At 28.8% G+C, this 14,511-nt stretch overlaps 3 protein-coding genes across 6 annotated transcripts; 1 reads left to right on the top strand and 2 right to left on the bottom strand.

Moving 5' to 3' along the window:
* Window positions 1-91: 91 nt before the first annotated feature.
* On the bottom strand, window positions 92-6,449 carry LOC122568441 (gamma-tubulin complex component 2-like). The gene is made up of 17 exons (XM_043728146.1): window positions 6,242-6,449; window positions 5,909-6,079; window positions 5,676-5,820; window positions 5,430-5,601; window positions 5,218-5,361; window positions 4,984-5,138; window positions 4,733-4,861; window positions 4,478-4,654; window positions 4,225-4,399; window positions 3,944-4,137; window positions 3,652-3,862; window positions 3,417-3,585; window positions 3,145-3,319; window positions 2,905-3,048; window positions 2,294-2,371; window positions 972-1,132; window positions 92-734 (listed from the first exon to the last, which is right to left on the bottom strand). Exons 1-17 carry the CDS (start codon window positions 6,292-6,294, stop codon window positions 653-655), a joined length of 2,535 nt encoding a protein of 844 aa, XP_043584081.1. The 5' UTR covers window positions 6,295-6,449; the 3' UTR covers window positions 92-652.
* Window positions 6,450-6,683: 234 nt separating this feature from the next.
* Window positions 6,684-8,316, bottom strand: LOC122568448 (glycosyltransferase-like protein gnt14). 3 transcript variants are annotated; one of them, XM_043728169.1, is made up of 4 exons: window positions 7,798-8,316; window positions 7,595-7,724; window positions 7,239-7,523; window positions 6,684-7,097 (listed from the first exon to the last, which is right to left on the bottom strand). In XM_043728169.1, the coding sequence occupies exons 1-4, from the start codon at window positions 7,937-7,939 to the stop codon at window positions 6,920-6,922; spliced, it is 735 nt and encodes a 244-aa protein (XP_043584104.1). In that variant the 5' UTR covers window positions 7,940-8,316; the 3' UTR covers window positions 6,684-6,919. The 3 variants fall into 3 exon arrangements, with proteins under 3 accessions (XP_043584104.1, XP_043584105.1, XP_043584106.1); XM_043728170.1 differs by having other exon boundaries at window positions 6,684-7,069; window positions 7,307-7,523; XM_043728171.1 differs by having other exon boundaries at window positions 6,944-7,069.
* Window positions 8,317-8,597: 281 nt separating this feature from the next.
* LOC122568438 (lon protease homolog, mitochondrial) lies at window positions 8,598-14,113 on the top strand. 2 transcript variants are annotated; one of them, XM_043728139.1, is made up of 11 exons: window positions 8,598-8,772; window positions 8,847-9,164; window positions 9,403-9,627; window positions 9,709-9,878; window positions 10,214-10,527; window positions 11,309-11,500; window positions 11,573-11,877; window positions 12,003-12,142; window positions 12,223-12,505; window positions 12,592-13,495; window positions 13,576-14,113. In XM_043728139.1, the coding sequence occupies exons 2-11, from the start codon at window positions 8,905-8,907 to the stop codon at window positions 13,813-13,815; spliced, it is 3,033 nt and encodes a 1,010-aa protein (XP_043584074.1). In that variant the 5' UTR covers window positions 8,598-8,772; window positions 8,847-8,904; the 3' UTR covers window positions 13,816-14,113. The 2 variants fall into 2 exon arrangements, with proteins under 2 accessions (XP_043584074.1, XP_043584075.1); XM_043728140.1 differs by having other exon boundaries at window positions 8,602-9,164; window positions 10,265-10,527.
* The last annotated feature ends 398 nt before the right edge of the window (window positions 14,114-14,511 follow it).

The following is a 14,511-nucleotide window of genomic DNA, read 5'->3' as shown; positions in this document are numbered from 1 at the left end:
GGCTAATTTTAAGACTGGATCATATACTATTAGCTATATTACTTATCACTTTTTTAATGATATCAAGAAATTGTTTCTGAATTTCCTTCATTTATAGCAACGCTAACGGGTGACAAAGTTGACTCATCAGTTAGCAACAGACACTCAGCAATATTATGTTAATAATGATACATATTTTTACAAACAAGATTATTATAAAAATATTTTTATGTAAATATTGTAATATAAACATTGTAAATCTTTCATGTTTATAAAATATATTTTATTTTTTAAATGTACAAAATAGTCTTTATTTCAGTGACTTACACGGTTTTCAAGAAATTTATTCAAGGTGAATTTAAATAATTTAAATGAAATATTGAATGCATGACTAACTTGAATTTTGTTTTATCTATAAATTTTAGAATTACTATACTATTAAATTTTGTGGACGTTTTAATACGAAGGCGATTTGAAAATTTCAAGAACTAATATAGATCTTAAATTGGTCGAATGACAGATCTAACGTACTATCTGATCACGATCCTTTCAAATCGCCATTGCATTCTATATAAATATCGTGCGATAAATATTACTTTACAATGTAATTAATCAGAAGTTACAGACATAGATATGCTTATATAATCTTCCATCGAGTTTGAGTATTGAATTGTTAGCCAGAAACATCTTCTTGCAGAGTCTTTTCTCTTCCACGTCGTATCAAAATATCGGTATAAAATAGATTGAAATCTAACCTAATCAAAAAATAATAAAATATAATGATAATGTTGAAAATTTCTATTTTTGAATCATACGAAAAATATATAAAATACTTTATAAAATGCAGCAATATCAAGCAATATAACTTTTAGTAAACATTTTCCTCGAAAATATTTTATTACTTATCATTATTTATTTTTTTACTCTCTGGTATTGCATTTTGTGGAATATCTTGTAGTACAAGTATTTATAAATTCTACGACGTAACTTACCTACAAAAGACATTAAGAAGTTTTTCGTTGTTATTATCACATCCTAGATCACATATTCTATCTAAAAGACGAATTAATACTTGAGTAAATTTCTCATCCAGTGATATGATAGTTTCTTCAAAACTGGCTGCATTCTCTTTGTAGATATCTCCATCTTCATCCTAATAAATAAGTGACAAAAACATACAGCCCTATTAATTTTACATTTCATACAAATAAATGTACAAGACCCTTTGTAAAACTAAGATTAAAAAGCATACATTGTAAAAAATGAATATAATGTACAGAATGATGTCTGAAAGAGATTTATAAAATATACTGTTACAGATCAAAATTTGTAAAGTAAAAATGCATCATATTACTTAAATTTAGTATACCTGTAGCTGAAAATAAAATAACCCTGCTTATTATAGGTACATATGATTCTTTGATAAAAAGTTGTAATTCGTAGTATGATATATCATGCTTATACAACTATGATCTCCAACAATTGGGGTAGAAATTAATATACTATTTATATCAAAAGATAAACAAGTATTCAAAAAGACTATTGAGAGCTACAATATCTGACTTGCATGCATCCCAAAATTAATATACAAACATAATAATTTTACTCTTAGTTTATACATATATAATCACTATTATTATGTATCATTTACAAATAAACAATTATGTGCTTAATACAAAATCTACATGCAACATTACCATTTATTGAAGTAGTACATATATTTGAATTAAGATATATGTATATAATATGTATGTAATGGGACTTATGAAGTATTTACATATACAATTATAATTTTTATTATGTATAAATTTCCTAACATTCATTTTATTATACTTAAATAAGTAATTCTAATGGTAAGATTTCGCACCGTTATTGCGATAATAATATGAGTGTTAATAGTGATAATGTTCATGATAGTATTAACTTATTACATGTGACTATATATAGAAAAAGATAAAAATAATGTTTTTACTAGTGATCGAGAGGCATTAAATTTAATATTCTACACATTAAAAGTCATTCAAAGTCAAATCTAACCATTCCTTTGTATTACTAGAAAAGTTTAAACAAAAAGAAATGAGATTTAAACCTATTCATTCCTTTTCCTTACTTTCAGGATTCAAATAAAAAACTTAAAATCTTTGAACAAATTTATGTCCAATTTGTATTACACCTATAAATCATGCGAATTTGGATCTTATATATCGTATAGACATGATCTATAAAACGATTTTTATTTACTAAAAAAGGAAAGCTTCATGATACTAATGCTACACAGATGCATGGAAGCAAAGTTATAATCTTGGGGATATACCTCAGAATCATAGACATCTTCCTGATAGGCACCAATCATGGATGTCAATTCGGCGTCAATGTAGTATGGACTCATACGCTTAACATTAGTAAAATATTAAAATTCAGTTTACTACTAAACTGTCTTTTTTTTCAGTTTTATGTTTGTTGTGGAATTTTACCGTTTATTATGGACACTGAGTATGGAATCTATGAATCTATAATTATCCAGTGGCAATAATTATGTATTAATAGTAAGCACATCACATGCAGGTCTGTTTTGTGGTTCTGACAGTTTTAAATCTGAATTATATAATGCATCTCGTATTATTTTCAACGGAAATATCAAATGCAATGGTACTAAGAGATATTTCGGTTATATTTGCTATTTATTTCTACACAATAATTTTATAAAAAATATTTGTAACGCCTATCTTACATCCTTTTGCAGATGTTAATAATGAACAAAGATATTTGAAAAAATCTGAATCAAAACAAAGAATGCAACTTAGATAAACTGTTTTCATTGTATTTTAAGTATATGCATGTCTCATATATGTACATGATTACGTAGCAATTTAGGATTACCTTTTCTATTTCTGTACACTTCTATGAGAAGATTGTAACACTTACCTCCATAAAATTGCAAAATTCAAGACAAGCAGCACAAATTCCTGTTATACAGCCCAGAAGATCAGGATCTGTTAACATGCACTCCTTCAAATAACTATCTTGAAGGTCTTGATGCACACTTAAAACATCGTCCACGTTACTAACCTATGCATTTAATTCAAATTTCGAATTTCAATAAAATCTATTCATTAAGCTACAAAATTTGTGACGCAATTTAAGTACCATAATGCCGAATCATACCTTACTCATTTTACTTAAAAATGTAAGCCAGTTTGGTTCTATAACTTCAACCATCATATAATAAGCTAAGTGTTGAATGCAGTCCAGCATTCTTTGTCTCAAAGAAAATGCTTGTCTATACGACATTGCTGCATTGTGAGTAAAAGTTTTTGCAATTTTATTGCTCACCCATACTCTGGAAGAAAAATATAAAATCAAAGCAATGTATCAAAGCAAACTTTTATGGAAATATTAGATAAAAATCCTAAGCAACTACAAAATTATATTATAACCTGCATAAACGTCTTTCTATATATTTGCAATAAAATAAGTGTCTGAACAGCATCTGATAGCAAGCTATAGCTTTTCTGTTGAGTATCAAAGAAACAGGCCATTTAACGTCATAATTAAATACAAATGCTTCCAAGCCAGTTAAGATCTTATCAGTTTGAAAACAATACTCTAAAACAAAAATTTTTATTATAAGCAACATGAAGAAATAAAAAAAAAGGAATTAAAATAATATACCTTTTTCTTCTCTGGTTTGGATAGAGAGTATTCTAAACATTTGAAATTGAAGGTCATATGGTAAAAGTTCTGGTTTTAGATCATCCTTATATGGATCTGAGTCTGCAGTAGACATACGCAATGCAACTTCAAGAAGAGATGCTAATCGATGAATGACAATATCATACATATTTTTATTTAATTCAGTTTCACAAAGATTCATAAATTGAACCTAAGATTAAATATTATATAACTTTACACACAGTGGTAATATATCAATACACTAATGAAACATTTTTTTGTATAAACTTACCACAAAATCTCCTTGTGCAAGAAGAAAATAATTTTTTACACTACGAAGCCGACCCATTAAATCGTTTTCGTGAATAAGAACTTCCAATAAGGTCTTTGCAGCTTCAGAATATGCTCTATCAATAGTAGCTATATATTTTTGCCCTTGATGTTGATAAATTAAAGGCTCTTGTTTTCCCCATTGGACTGTCTTGCCTATATAAAATTTTATTAAATATTTATGAGTCTTTACATATAGTAAAAGTGAATATGAAACATGCTTGATTAATAAGTATTACAGACCACATTGTCTAATTACATTAAAGTATTTTCCAGTTCTCAAAATTGTTTGTGCCTGTTCATTAAGAAATGTAGGAGTTCTTTCTGGTCTCATAGTGTACCTTTTTTCCCAGTAATCTGCAGAATAATCTATAGGCAATTCCTCTCTGTGAATTAATTCATTATCTTCTACAAAAAACTGAAATTATACAAAATTTATTGATTTGGTTAAAACGAAATAAATAAATAAATAGCTTATAAATATGGATGTTCTTACCTCTTCGTATGGATCACATATCACTCCTTTATATACCCATTTTTCTAATATTTGCATATATGGAACACTTGCTGTTTGTATAAGAAATAAACATAATTCCTTAAACTTTGCTTCTCCATTAATATTATTTGCTTGTTCATGCAAAAGACTGAGCACTTTACCACCTTTTGCATTTGCCTAAAATGAAATATGCTTTTACATGTCAATTTATGGTATTAAAATATAAAGAAAATAAGAAAGAATGTTACAACTGACTTTACATATGGTTGATGTAATTTGGAAGAGAATAAACATTGCGAACATTGTTGGTTGAATGTAAAACCACAACTTTTGCAAATTTAATTTGCCTCGTACATGTTCCATTTCCAACTGTACAACAAATAACTGAAAAATTTTTAATATAGAATTATTTTATTCTTTACGCCCAACGTGCAACCTGATTACAATTATTTTACAATAAATTATTTAAACTAAGGAGGAGATTAATTTTATATTATTATACATACTAAATAATCTTTCAGCAAACTTTTTATAGCTCCTCTTAAAGCATGATTTACTTGACCATCTTCTGGTAAAACTTTTTCTTCAACAAATCTAGCTGTCATAGAATAGTGAGATGCGAGGGGTAATATCTGTTGTGTCAATTGTTTGTAAGATATACCTAAAAATGATAATGTTACAAAAATGAATGTCCAGATTACACATCTAATTACTACAAAAATATTTTTATTTCTTCTTACAAACATCTGGAGATATGTTGAATGTCTTCACTGCATATGGACTTGTTAAAGGTTCAGAAACAATGTAAGTTCCATCTATACCTTTCAAACAATATAAAATGTCCCAAAGTAATATAGATTCTTGAGAAACTATTGGTACAACTTCTGTAAATGTTTTATCTCTTAATAAATTAATCATTAATTTCTTAAATGATATTTAAATTGATATTTACTTTGGCAGGGCATTGCATTTGGTTCATTATAAAAGTCCCATGTTATTCTAGGCCTCTCATAAACCCAGTTATGTTTTATTACAGATGATTCTGTTTTCTTTGTAATTGCACATACTTGTTTATTTAATTTCTTTTCTCCTTCAACAGCAGCTTTAATAACATTCTTACAAATCTGTATTGTATATAATACAATGCATATTAGAAATAAAATAATTCTCAAATTAGTATTTAAAAAATAAGAAAAACCTGTGGTAGATCCTCTGTAGTAATAGCAGCATTTTTTGTACAAATTGATGATAAATTTGATGCTCCTTTAGCCAAATAATCCTTTAATACTTTATCTTCAGATATGAGTTCCAATACTTGAATGAACAAACCTAACAAATCTACCCTATAAAAAAAATATGATATTATTTTAATTATTATTATCTTTATTCTTCGCTAAACTCATATACATATGTATCTATAATACTACTAACTTCTTTGCTTTCAATTCTTCATATTTTTGAAGAAACAATTCAGGAATAGGAGAATTCTTTGCCAAATTACAAATAGAACTTTGTGAAGCAACAATAGTTAAAGCACTTGCACTCGTTGGCATCCCTTCTTTTTGTAATTTCTCTACATGTTTTTCTGGTGCAGATGATGAGCTAATTATAAAAGAAATAATCATGTACAATGGATAATTTAAAAATCAATATAATTAAATTTAACATGCACGATTGCATAATTAATAAATTGAAACAAACTTTATGGATTTGTTAATAAAAATTCAATGAAAGATCAACATAAAACTTTTCATCTCTACTTACCCGAGTAATCCAATTAATTCAACCACTAAGTGATGTAATTTAAATTCGCTCATTGTTCTAAGCTAATAAATATATTACATTCTCTTAAAAAATACTTATTGCTTTTGTACCATTATAACCGTAACTGAGATTGCTAGTGCTGCTCTAGCATATCTAAATACGTTTAGTAAAATTATGTTTCACTAATCACTTGAAATATTTGTTTACCTTGATTATTGGTTAGAAATGAATTAGGTTATGTTAAGTACGAAAGCATATGAATTAAAGAGAGAATGTCACCAAATTTTCCACTTCAAAAAAAGAATAATACTCTTTATATATTACTTCGTATAAATATTAATCTAATTTTCAAGATTATTAATCATAAATGTGAATTGAGGATTTCAAGTTATTTTGGATTTGAATTTATTAAATTCGCATCAATTTGTATCGAAGAACCAATAACGTGCGTACATTTAAAATTCACGTATCAATATATTTCTATATTTTCATGTCACATTTGAGTGAAATAAATTATAAATTGCAACAATTAGGAAAGATGTATCAAAGTTTTTACTCCCACTTACATATGTAATTTAATAAAATATTTAATTTGACACGGTTTATTTTAGGTATTATGATAATTATTATAATGTTTCTTTTAGATATTTTAATATTGTATGTAATATAATAATAAGTTTACGAATCTATATTTGCCTCGATTGAATTACTATCTGGAGGAGTGAGATACATCATTCCATAAAATAAAGATTCTTCATATTCCTCACGAAGAATAGTTGTTTCATCTGTAGGTAACGGTAAAACATTTGTATGCAATTTTGAAGTCACCTGAAATATGTATTTACTAGCAGGAATTCTGAAATTATATGCAAATTTTATACTACATACACGTTCATTATTATTTTTTATAAATCCATTTTTTATTTCCGCGGTTTAATGATTATGTATATCGGGATTTTTTCATACAATTATAACAATACAACAAATCATACAATACCTGAAATTTGTATTTAGAAATTTCGGAGAAAACATATTTTTACGTTCAATAATATCTTTCTTACTAACATTTGTTGAAATATTATATTTTTCTTTCATAAAATTGTCAATATGATTAAATAGTACAATATTTGTATTATTTGATGATTGAGAATTTATATAATTTGTATCCCTCTTAAATCTTTTAATCACATTCTGGGTCTCTATATCAATTATAGGTCTCTTTCTCTCTAATAAATTCATACTTTGATAATTTATACCTGGTTTATAATTTTCCTTACAATGTCTAAATTTATGAAAAAAGTATAAAAATTATAATCAAAGCACGACATTTTAAAATAATAAAATTTTTCTTACAATAGAAGATTCTTGTCAATTTTTAACTTTATTTTGTTAAAAAATTGATCATCGTCATCCACAATCGTAGTTGTCGCACTTGGCTTCTTATTTAAGTTTTGCCTAGTAATGTTATCAGAACATATGATTCCTATTTATGAAGTAAAATACAAATATTTATTAATTTAAATTAAAAAGTATGAATTAAAATTTTTTAATTTTACTTGCGCCAAGCCTTTTCAAGTCCATTGTATGATTTTCTTTTTTAATCATAACAGTATTATTATGTATCGTATTGTTATTTAAAGTTTGCATGGTGGATCCTGAATTATTTGAATTCATATTCATTTCGTATCTTTCCATCATTGATGTATATTCTATCTCACATAACTCGTAAGTAATAATAGAGATGTTAAATATTTTTTTGTTATATTCGTATATTTATATACAAGACTTTTTTCCAAATGAGCGAAACCATAGCTTTAGAGTTTTAGTTGGTTTTGAATGGTGTATCACGTGGTACATATAATTGCATGGTACAATTTGAACCGGAAATAAAGGATTTCATAGTCACTTCTACTTTTTTTTAATTCAAATATATGTAATGCACGAATCGAAATCATTTAATTTTATGTAATGATATTTTCATCTATCACCTACCATTTTAAAACTACGGTTTTGCTCGTTTGCAAAAATGATTCTGTATATATAGCTCAATAATATATATATGTATATATATAAATCAGAAATGGAAATAATTTTTTTATTTTACGTATTCTTTCGTTCGTACAGTAAAATATCACATCTAAAAAAATGTCTAAAAAGAATGTGATATGCATCATTATTATCTATTCATAATTGCAATGAATTTTATTCTAATAGCTAAATAAACCAATAATATTTTTCCCAATAATTCGTGTATTTGATATTTATTTATACTGGTTTGCAAAATTTCATACTGTATACACATATACAATTGGAAATATGTAAAACATTATACATCTAGCTATTGACACAAAAAAGCTATGCAACAAACGAATATCACGGCTTTTTCACTTTATTTTTGCCTGCTTCATTAAAATTAATTAAAATGTGAAAATGTAATGTTTCGTACGAACGCAATCACCGACTCAACGTTCACAATTGTTCGGAATGTACAGAACAGCTGATCGACACGGTGTTCGAATAATTTCTTCTAGGTTAGCAAAGTTTCATCAGATTGATCAGTGCTTGCACTAAAGTAGAGTTATAACCTCAAAGAAATTTCACGTAGATTGAAGCGGTGAATACAACGTTTATGTGAATAAGAACGTTTAAATAAATGTTGAACGATGCGTCTTATGACAGCAATGAATTTCAAGATTTTGCCTGTTTTTCGGCATCGTGTGACGAATGTTCGACCATTCTGTAGAAATCATCGGCCGAATTACGAAGAGTTGTCGGTGCATGTACGACCGCAATTTCGAAGAATAAAACTTAATGAATATCATGGAATATTCACAAAAAATATCCATACCCGTCGACAAACTGCGGCTATTATCTCCATTAGATCGTTTGCCACTAAACGATTTAATGATAAAGATTCATCCAAGTAAATCTTTTTATCTCTTCTAAAATTTGCTTTTTTTTAATCATTTTAAATTATATTAATTTTAACGATTAAATACGCTCCTATTTTTGTAACAAATAATAATTCCGAAATAGCAATTGTAATTTTCTTATAATTCGGATAAGATAATTTAACATTTATATATATTATAAATTCTATAAATTATGTATTTCTTGTCATTATACAATTTTATAAATTGCAATTGTATTTTACTTTATAGCGGCAACAATGAAGATGATATTAGTGATCCAGGTTCATTACCTGCTACAGTGGTTGTGCCAGAAGTATGGCCTCATGTTCCTGTTATAGCAATTAATAGAAATCCAGTGTTTCCAAGGTTCATAAAGTTAATAGAACTTAGTAATCCGATTCTCATAGATTTAATACGTAGAAAGGTCAAATTAAATCAACCATATGTTGGAATCTTCTTAAAGAAAACAGAAGAGTAAGTGATATGTAAATATGTTTTATTTGCTAAATAGAGAATGAATATCATTGTTACATTGAAACTTAATTGTTTTGGTAGAAATGAAGCAGAAATTGTACAAAATTTAGATGATATTTACCCTGTTGGAACATTTGCACAAATACATGAAGTACAAGATTTAGGAAATCGATTGAGATTAGTTGTAATGGCACATAGAAGGATTAAGATTGTTGGTCAGATCTTAGAAGAACTTCCAAAACCTACTCATGGTAAGGCATTTACATATATAAGGCATGTAAAGTTTGTCAACTGATTTTTATTTTTATAAACATTAATAGTATGAAAAACTGTTAGAATTTTCGCGAAGCATGAGAATGAATCGAAATAGGCGAGTGGGATGACTACGAGTATGTATGAGTTTATGTAAGAGTAAGACGTACCTCCTGCCGCGGAAGTTCTGAGAAATTTCGGGAACTTCGCAGCGTGTGTGAGAGTATATGTATGGTAAAAGACGATTGAAGTAGTTTCTTGAATAAGACCTTACACAAAATATTTTCTTAAAATTTGAATTTAATAATTTTTACATAAGTGCTGTACTACACAGAAATGAAACTGACGTTCCCTCTTTTAAATGCAACAATTCACGTCCCTGTAGACGATTCAGTTTCCGGTGGCAAACCGAGTCGCAGATTGTTAATTCGTAAAAAAGCCGAAAACAAAGTGCCAGAACCAGTACAGAAAATTGAAGAAAGTAGTACTTCTGAAAATAAGGTAACAGAAGGAGCACAGGAGAAAGTTGAAGAAAAAATAAATCCTCCAACAGACACCACAGCTCAAACTGGCACTCCTCAACCTTTATTAATGGTAGAAGTCGTAAATATTACCCATGAGAAATTTAGGCAAACTGAAGAAATAAAAGTAAGCTTAAATGATATTTTTTATTTTTTGAACATAATCATGTATTAATATATATGTCGGAGATGGAAGGACACTGGAGTCTCCCGTTTGGAACTATGGGAAAAATCCCGTAATATTGTAGTCTAAATTCTACTATAGCCGTAATTAAACAATTGTCATTCAATCCGATTGTACTTGTTCGAGACTTGTGATAGTGGGATTGGGTTCGAGGTGACACAATTGGTCGCCGAACATAGCCGCGGTCACGGGATGGACATTTTTCCTCGGAGATGTCAATATAATGGGACACACGTTGTATTAACAATCAAACTCCAAGCAGAGATTGCCTAGCAACGGCGATTGGAATCTTCTCGAAGCTTTGGACCAGTATATAACAAACGAACGCAATCGTAAAAGAAGGAAAATTTCCATCAGTCTATTATTCGTGCGATCACTTTGGAGAGTTCGCATCGAGCAGTATATATAGAGCGTCCCATTAAACGTGTTGTGTGTTAAAGTATTTTACGTTTAATACAGAGTTATCCTGTTGACCGTAGATTCGTTATCGAATCTTAGGCCATTGTCATAAGTGTCTTATCCGCGTAGTTGTTTGCTAACTCTGTAAACCCATACTCGTGTTAATAAAAGTCGTTTCAATTTTACGAGAAAAATGTATAGCTCCAGTGAAGAATCGTTATACGCCCAATACCTTTCTTCTGATGATGATCCGACATATATATTATAAAAGAATATATATATATAAAAGAAACCAATAAAGAATAAATTAATCTAATATGCATAGGCTTTGACACAAGAATTAATTAAAACAATTCGAGATATAATAAGCATGAATCCATTATACCGTGAATCTTTACAACAAATGTTGCATCAAGGACAGAGGGTTGTAGATAATCCAGTTTATTTGAGTGATTTGGGTGCAGCTTTAACAGGAGCAGATGCACAAGAATTGCAGCAGGTGTTAGAAGAAATGGATGTGAGTAATTGTATTTGGAGCTATCATTATAAGAAATCTTTTAAGTAACTAAAACAATAACTTCATTTATAGATTTTAAAAAGATTAAGATTATCATTGGCACTTTTAAAGAAAGAATATGAGTTAAGTAAACTTCAACAAAAAATTGGTAGAGAAGTTGAAGAAAAGGTCAAACAACAGCACAGAAAATATATTCTTCATGAGCAATTAAAAGTTATTAAAAAAGAATTGGGTCTTGAAAAAGATGATAAAGATGCTATAGGAGAGAAATATAGAGAACGTATAAGAGAGAAAACAGTTCCAAAAGTAGTGATGGATGTGCTTGAAGAAGAATTAAATAAATTAAATTTCTTGGAAAGTCACAGTAGTGAATTTAAGTATGCATTACTTCTATAATCTGTAGTTTTAAAATTTCAATATAGATGAACATGCGAATGAAATATTATTTCTGTGTCAAATAATTTAACTAATTTTTAATTTGTTAGTGTAATTTTATTTGCAGTGTGACGAGAAATTACTTGGATTGGCTTACATCCATGCCATGGGGTATAACTAGTCCAGAAAATTTAAACCTTCAACAGGCAATTGAAATTTTAGATAAAGACCATTATGGGATGGAAGATATAAAAAAACGAATCTTGGGTAATTGAATCTCTAATGAGCAGATAATTAATCCCTTTATTACATAAAATGTTTTTACTTTTTATTGCTCTTACCTTCAGAATTTATTGCTGTCAGTCAACTGAAAGGCTCAACGCAAGGAAAAATATTATGTTTCCATGGACCACCAGGAGTTGGAAAAACATCAATAGCCAAGTCAATTTCCCGTGCACTTAATAGAGAGTATTTTAGATTTAGCGTTGGTGGAATGACAGATGTTGCAGAAATCAAAGGTCATAGAAGAACTTATGTGGGTGCCATGCCTGGTAAAATTATACAGTGTTTAAAAAAGACCAAGACTGAAAATCCACTTGTTCTTATCGATGAAGTTGATAAGATTGGAAAGTATGTACCTATGAATTTTTACATTTTACTTATTTTGACAGTTTAGTAATTTGCTAGAAATGTAAGCTTTGTTCCTTTTTTACTAGAGGCCATCAAGGTGATCCAGCATCAGCTCTCTTGGAAATGTTGGATCCAGAGCAAAACGCAAACTTCTTAGATCATTACTTAGATGTTCCTGTTGATTTATCAAAAGTGCTCTTTATTTGTACAGCAAATGTGATCGATACAATTCCAGAACCTTTAAGAGATCGTATGGAAATGATAGACATGTCAGGTTATGTCGCAGAGGAAAAACTTGCTATTGCTAAGCAATATTTAGTACCACAAGCAATGAATGATTCGGGTCTCTCTAATCAACAGATCAGTATAAGCGATAATGCACTTCACTTGTTAATTAAATCTTACTGTCGAGAATCGGGAGTAAGAAGTCTTCAGAAACACATAGAAAAAGTTAATCGGAAAGTTGCGTACAAAGTGGTTAAGAAAGAAACGGAAAAAGTAGACGTAAATGAGAACAATTTGCAGGAGTTCGTAGGGAAACCTATGTTCACACACGATAGAATGTACGAAGTTACGCCTCCTGGAGTCGTTATGGGTCTTGCATGGACAGCTATGGGAGGTTCTACTCTGTTCATTGAAACAAGAGTGAGAAAACCTTCTACTGGAAAGAAATCAGAGGGTACCTTAGAATTCACCGGCCATTTAGGTGATGTGATGAAAGAGTCTATTCACATAGCAATGACGGTTGCAAGAAACTTTATGATTCGGGAAGATCCATCTAATACTTTTTTAATCGATTCTCATTTACATTTACACGTTCCTGAAGGTGCTACACCGAAAGATGGGCCTAGCGCCGGTATTACGATCGCAATAGCATTTATTTCGATTGCTAAGAATCAATCTATTAGACAAAATGTTGCAATGACTGGTGAACTTAGTCTCATGGGTAGGATTCTTCCTGTTGGCGGTATTAAAGAAAAGACAATTGCTGTAAGTACAAATATAATAAATACTTAATTAGACATTTCCATATCATACTTTGTAATATGTATACTTCCTTTCTATTCAAGGCAAAACGAGTTGGTGTAAACTGTGTAATTCTACCCGAGGAAAATAAGAAAGATTACAATGATCTTCCTAAGTACATCACGGATGGTCTGGAAGTTCATTTTGCCACCACTTTTGAAGACGTGTACCGCATATGTTTTGCACCACAGCAAGAAACTGATACTGTTCGTCATCAAAACCCTTTACATCTTGATATTTCACCTCCACAAAGTGCACCACTTTTGGGTAAAAATACTGGCTGAATTAAGGATCAAGTACTTAAGCATTGTAAAGATTGATTATTACATGATCTTACACGTGCCTGATCTATTTGAAATATTCACCTCAAATTAGATTTTAAAATAATTGAATCTATTTTATCACATATTGTTTTATATATAGAATCATTTAAATAAAAATGCAGAGAATTAATTTATTTAAGATTAAAAGAAGAAATTAAACATTACCAAGAAAGGGATTTAAGTTTTTGCTACTGTCACAATATATTAATATTTTTTTAAATAAATAATTTACGAAAAATATATTGTACATAAAAAATAACATTCTTTGTTATTATCGCATGTAGCTATAACATTAAAAATGGAACTAATTTTCATGATATAATGTAATACTTGTTTCTGTGCAGATTTTATTCTGCATTGTACAGTGCTATTTACTACAGAAATAAAAAGTATGTATATAATTCATAGAAAAACAAAAAACAACAATTTTTAACTAATAAGAAAAAATATATGTTCTATAAATATGTATTTGCTGATATCCTGTTTTTAAAAAAAGCTGTCAATACAGTTACATCGTTTTCTAAAATATTTATATAACCTTATATAGTTATAAGGTAACTATTTCTTAGAAAAATGCTACTGTACAAAGAAAAAACATTATATTAATTGAACTAATGTACAATTTGTGAAAATAAATAAGTCTGCTAAATTATATAA

This window comes from Bombus pyrosoma, linkage group LG6 (assembly GCF_014825855.1).
Source record: "Bombus pyrosoma isolate SC7728 linkage group LG6, ASM1482585v1, whole genome shotgun sequence".
Classification (NCBI taxonomy): Eukaryota; Metazoa; Arthropoda; class Insecta; order Hymenoptera; family Apidae; genus Bombus; species Bombus pyrosoma.
The sequence above is the reverse complement of the archived record's forward strand: the minus strand, read 5'-3'. Positions and strand labels throughout refer to the sequence as shown.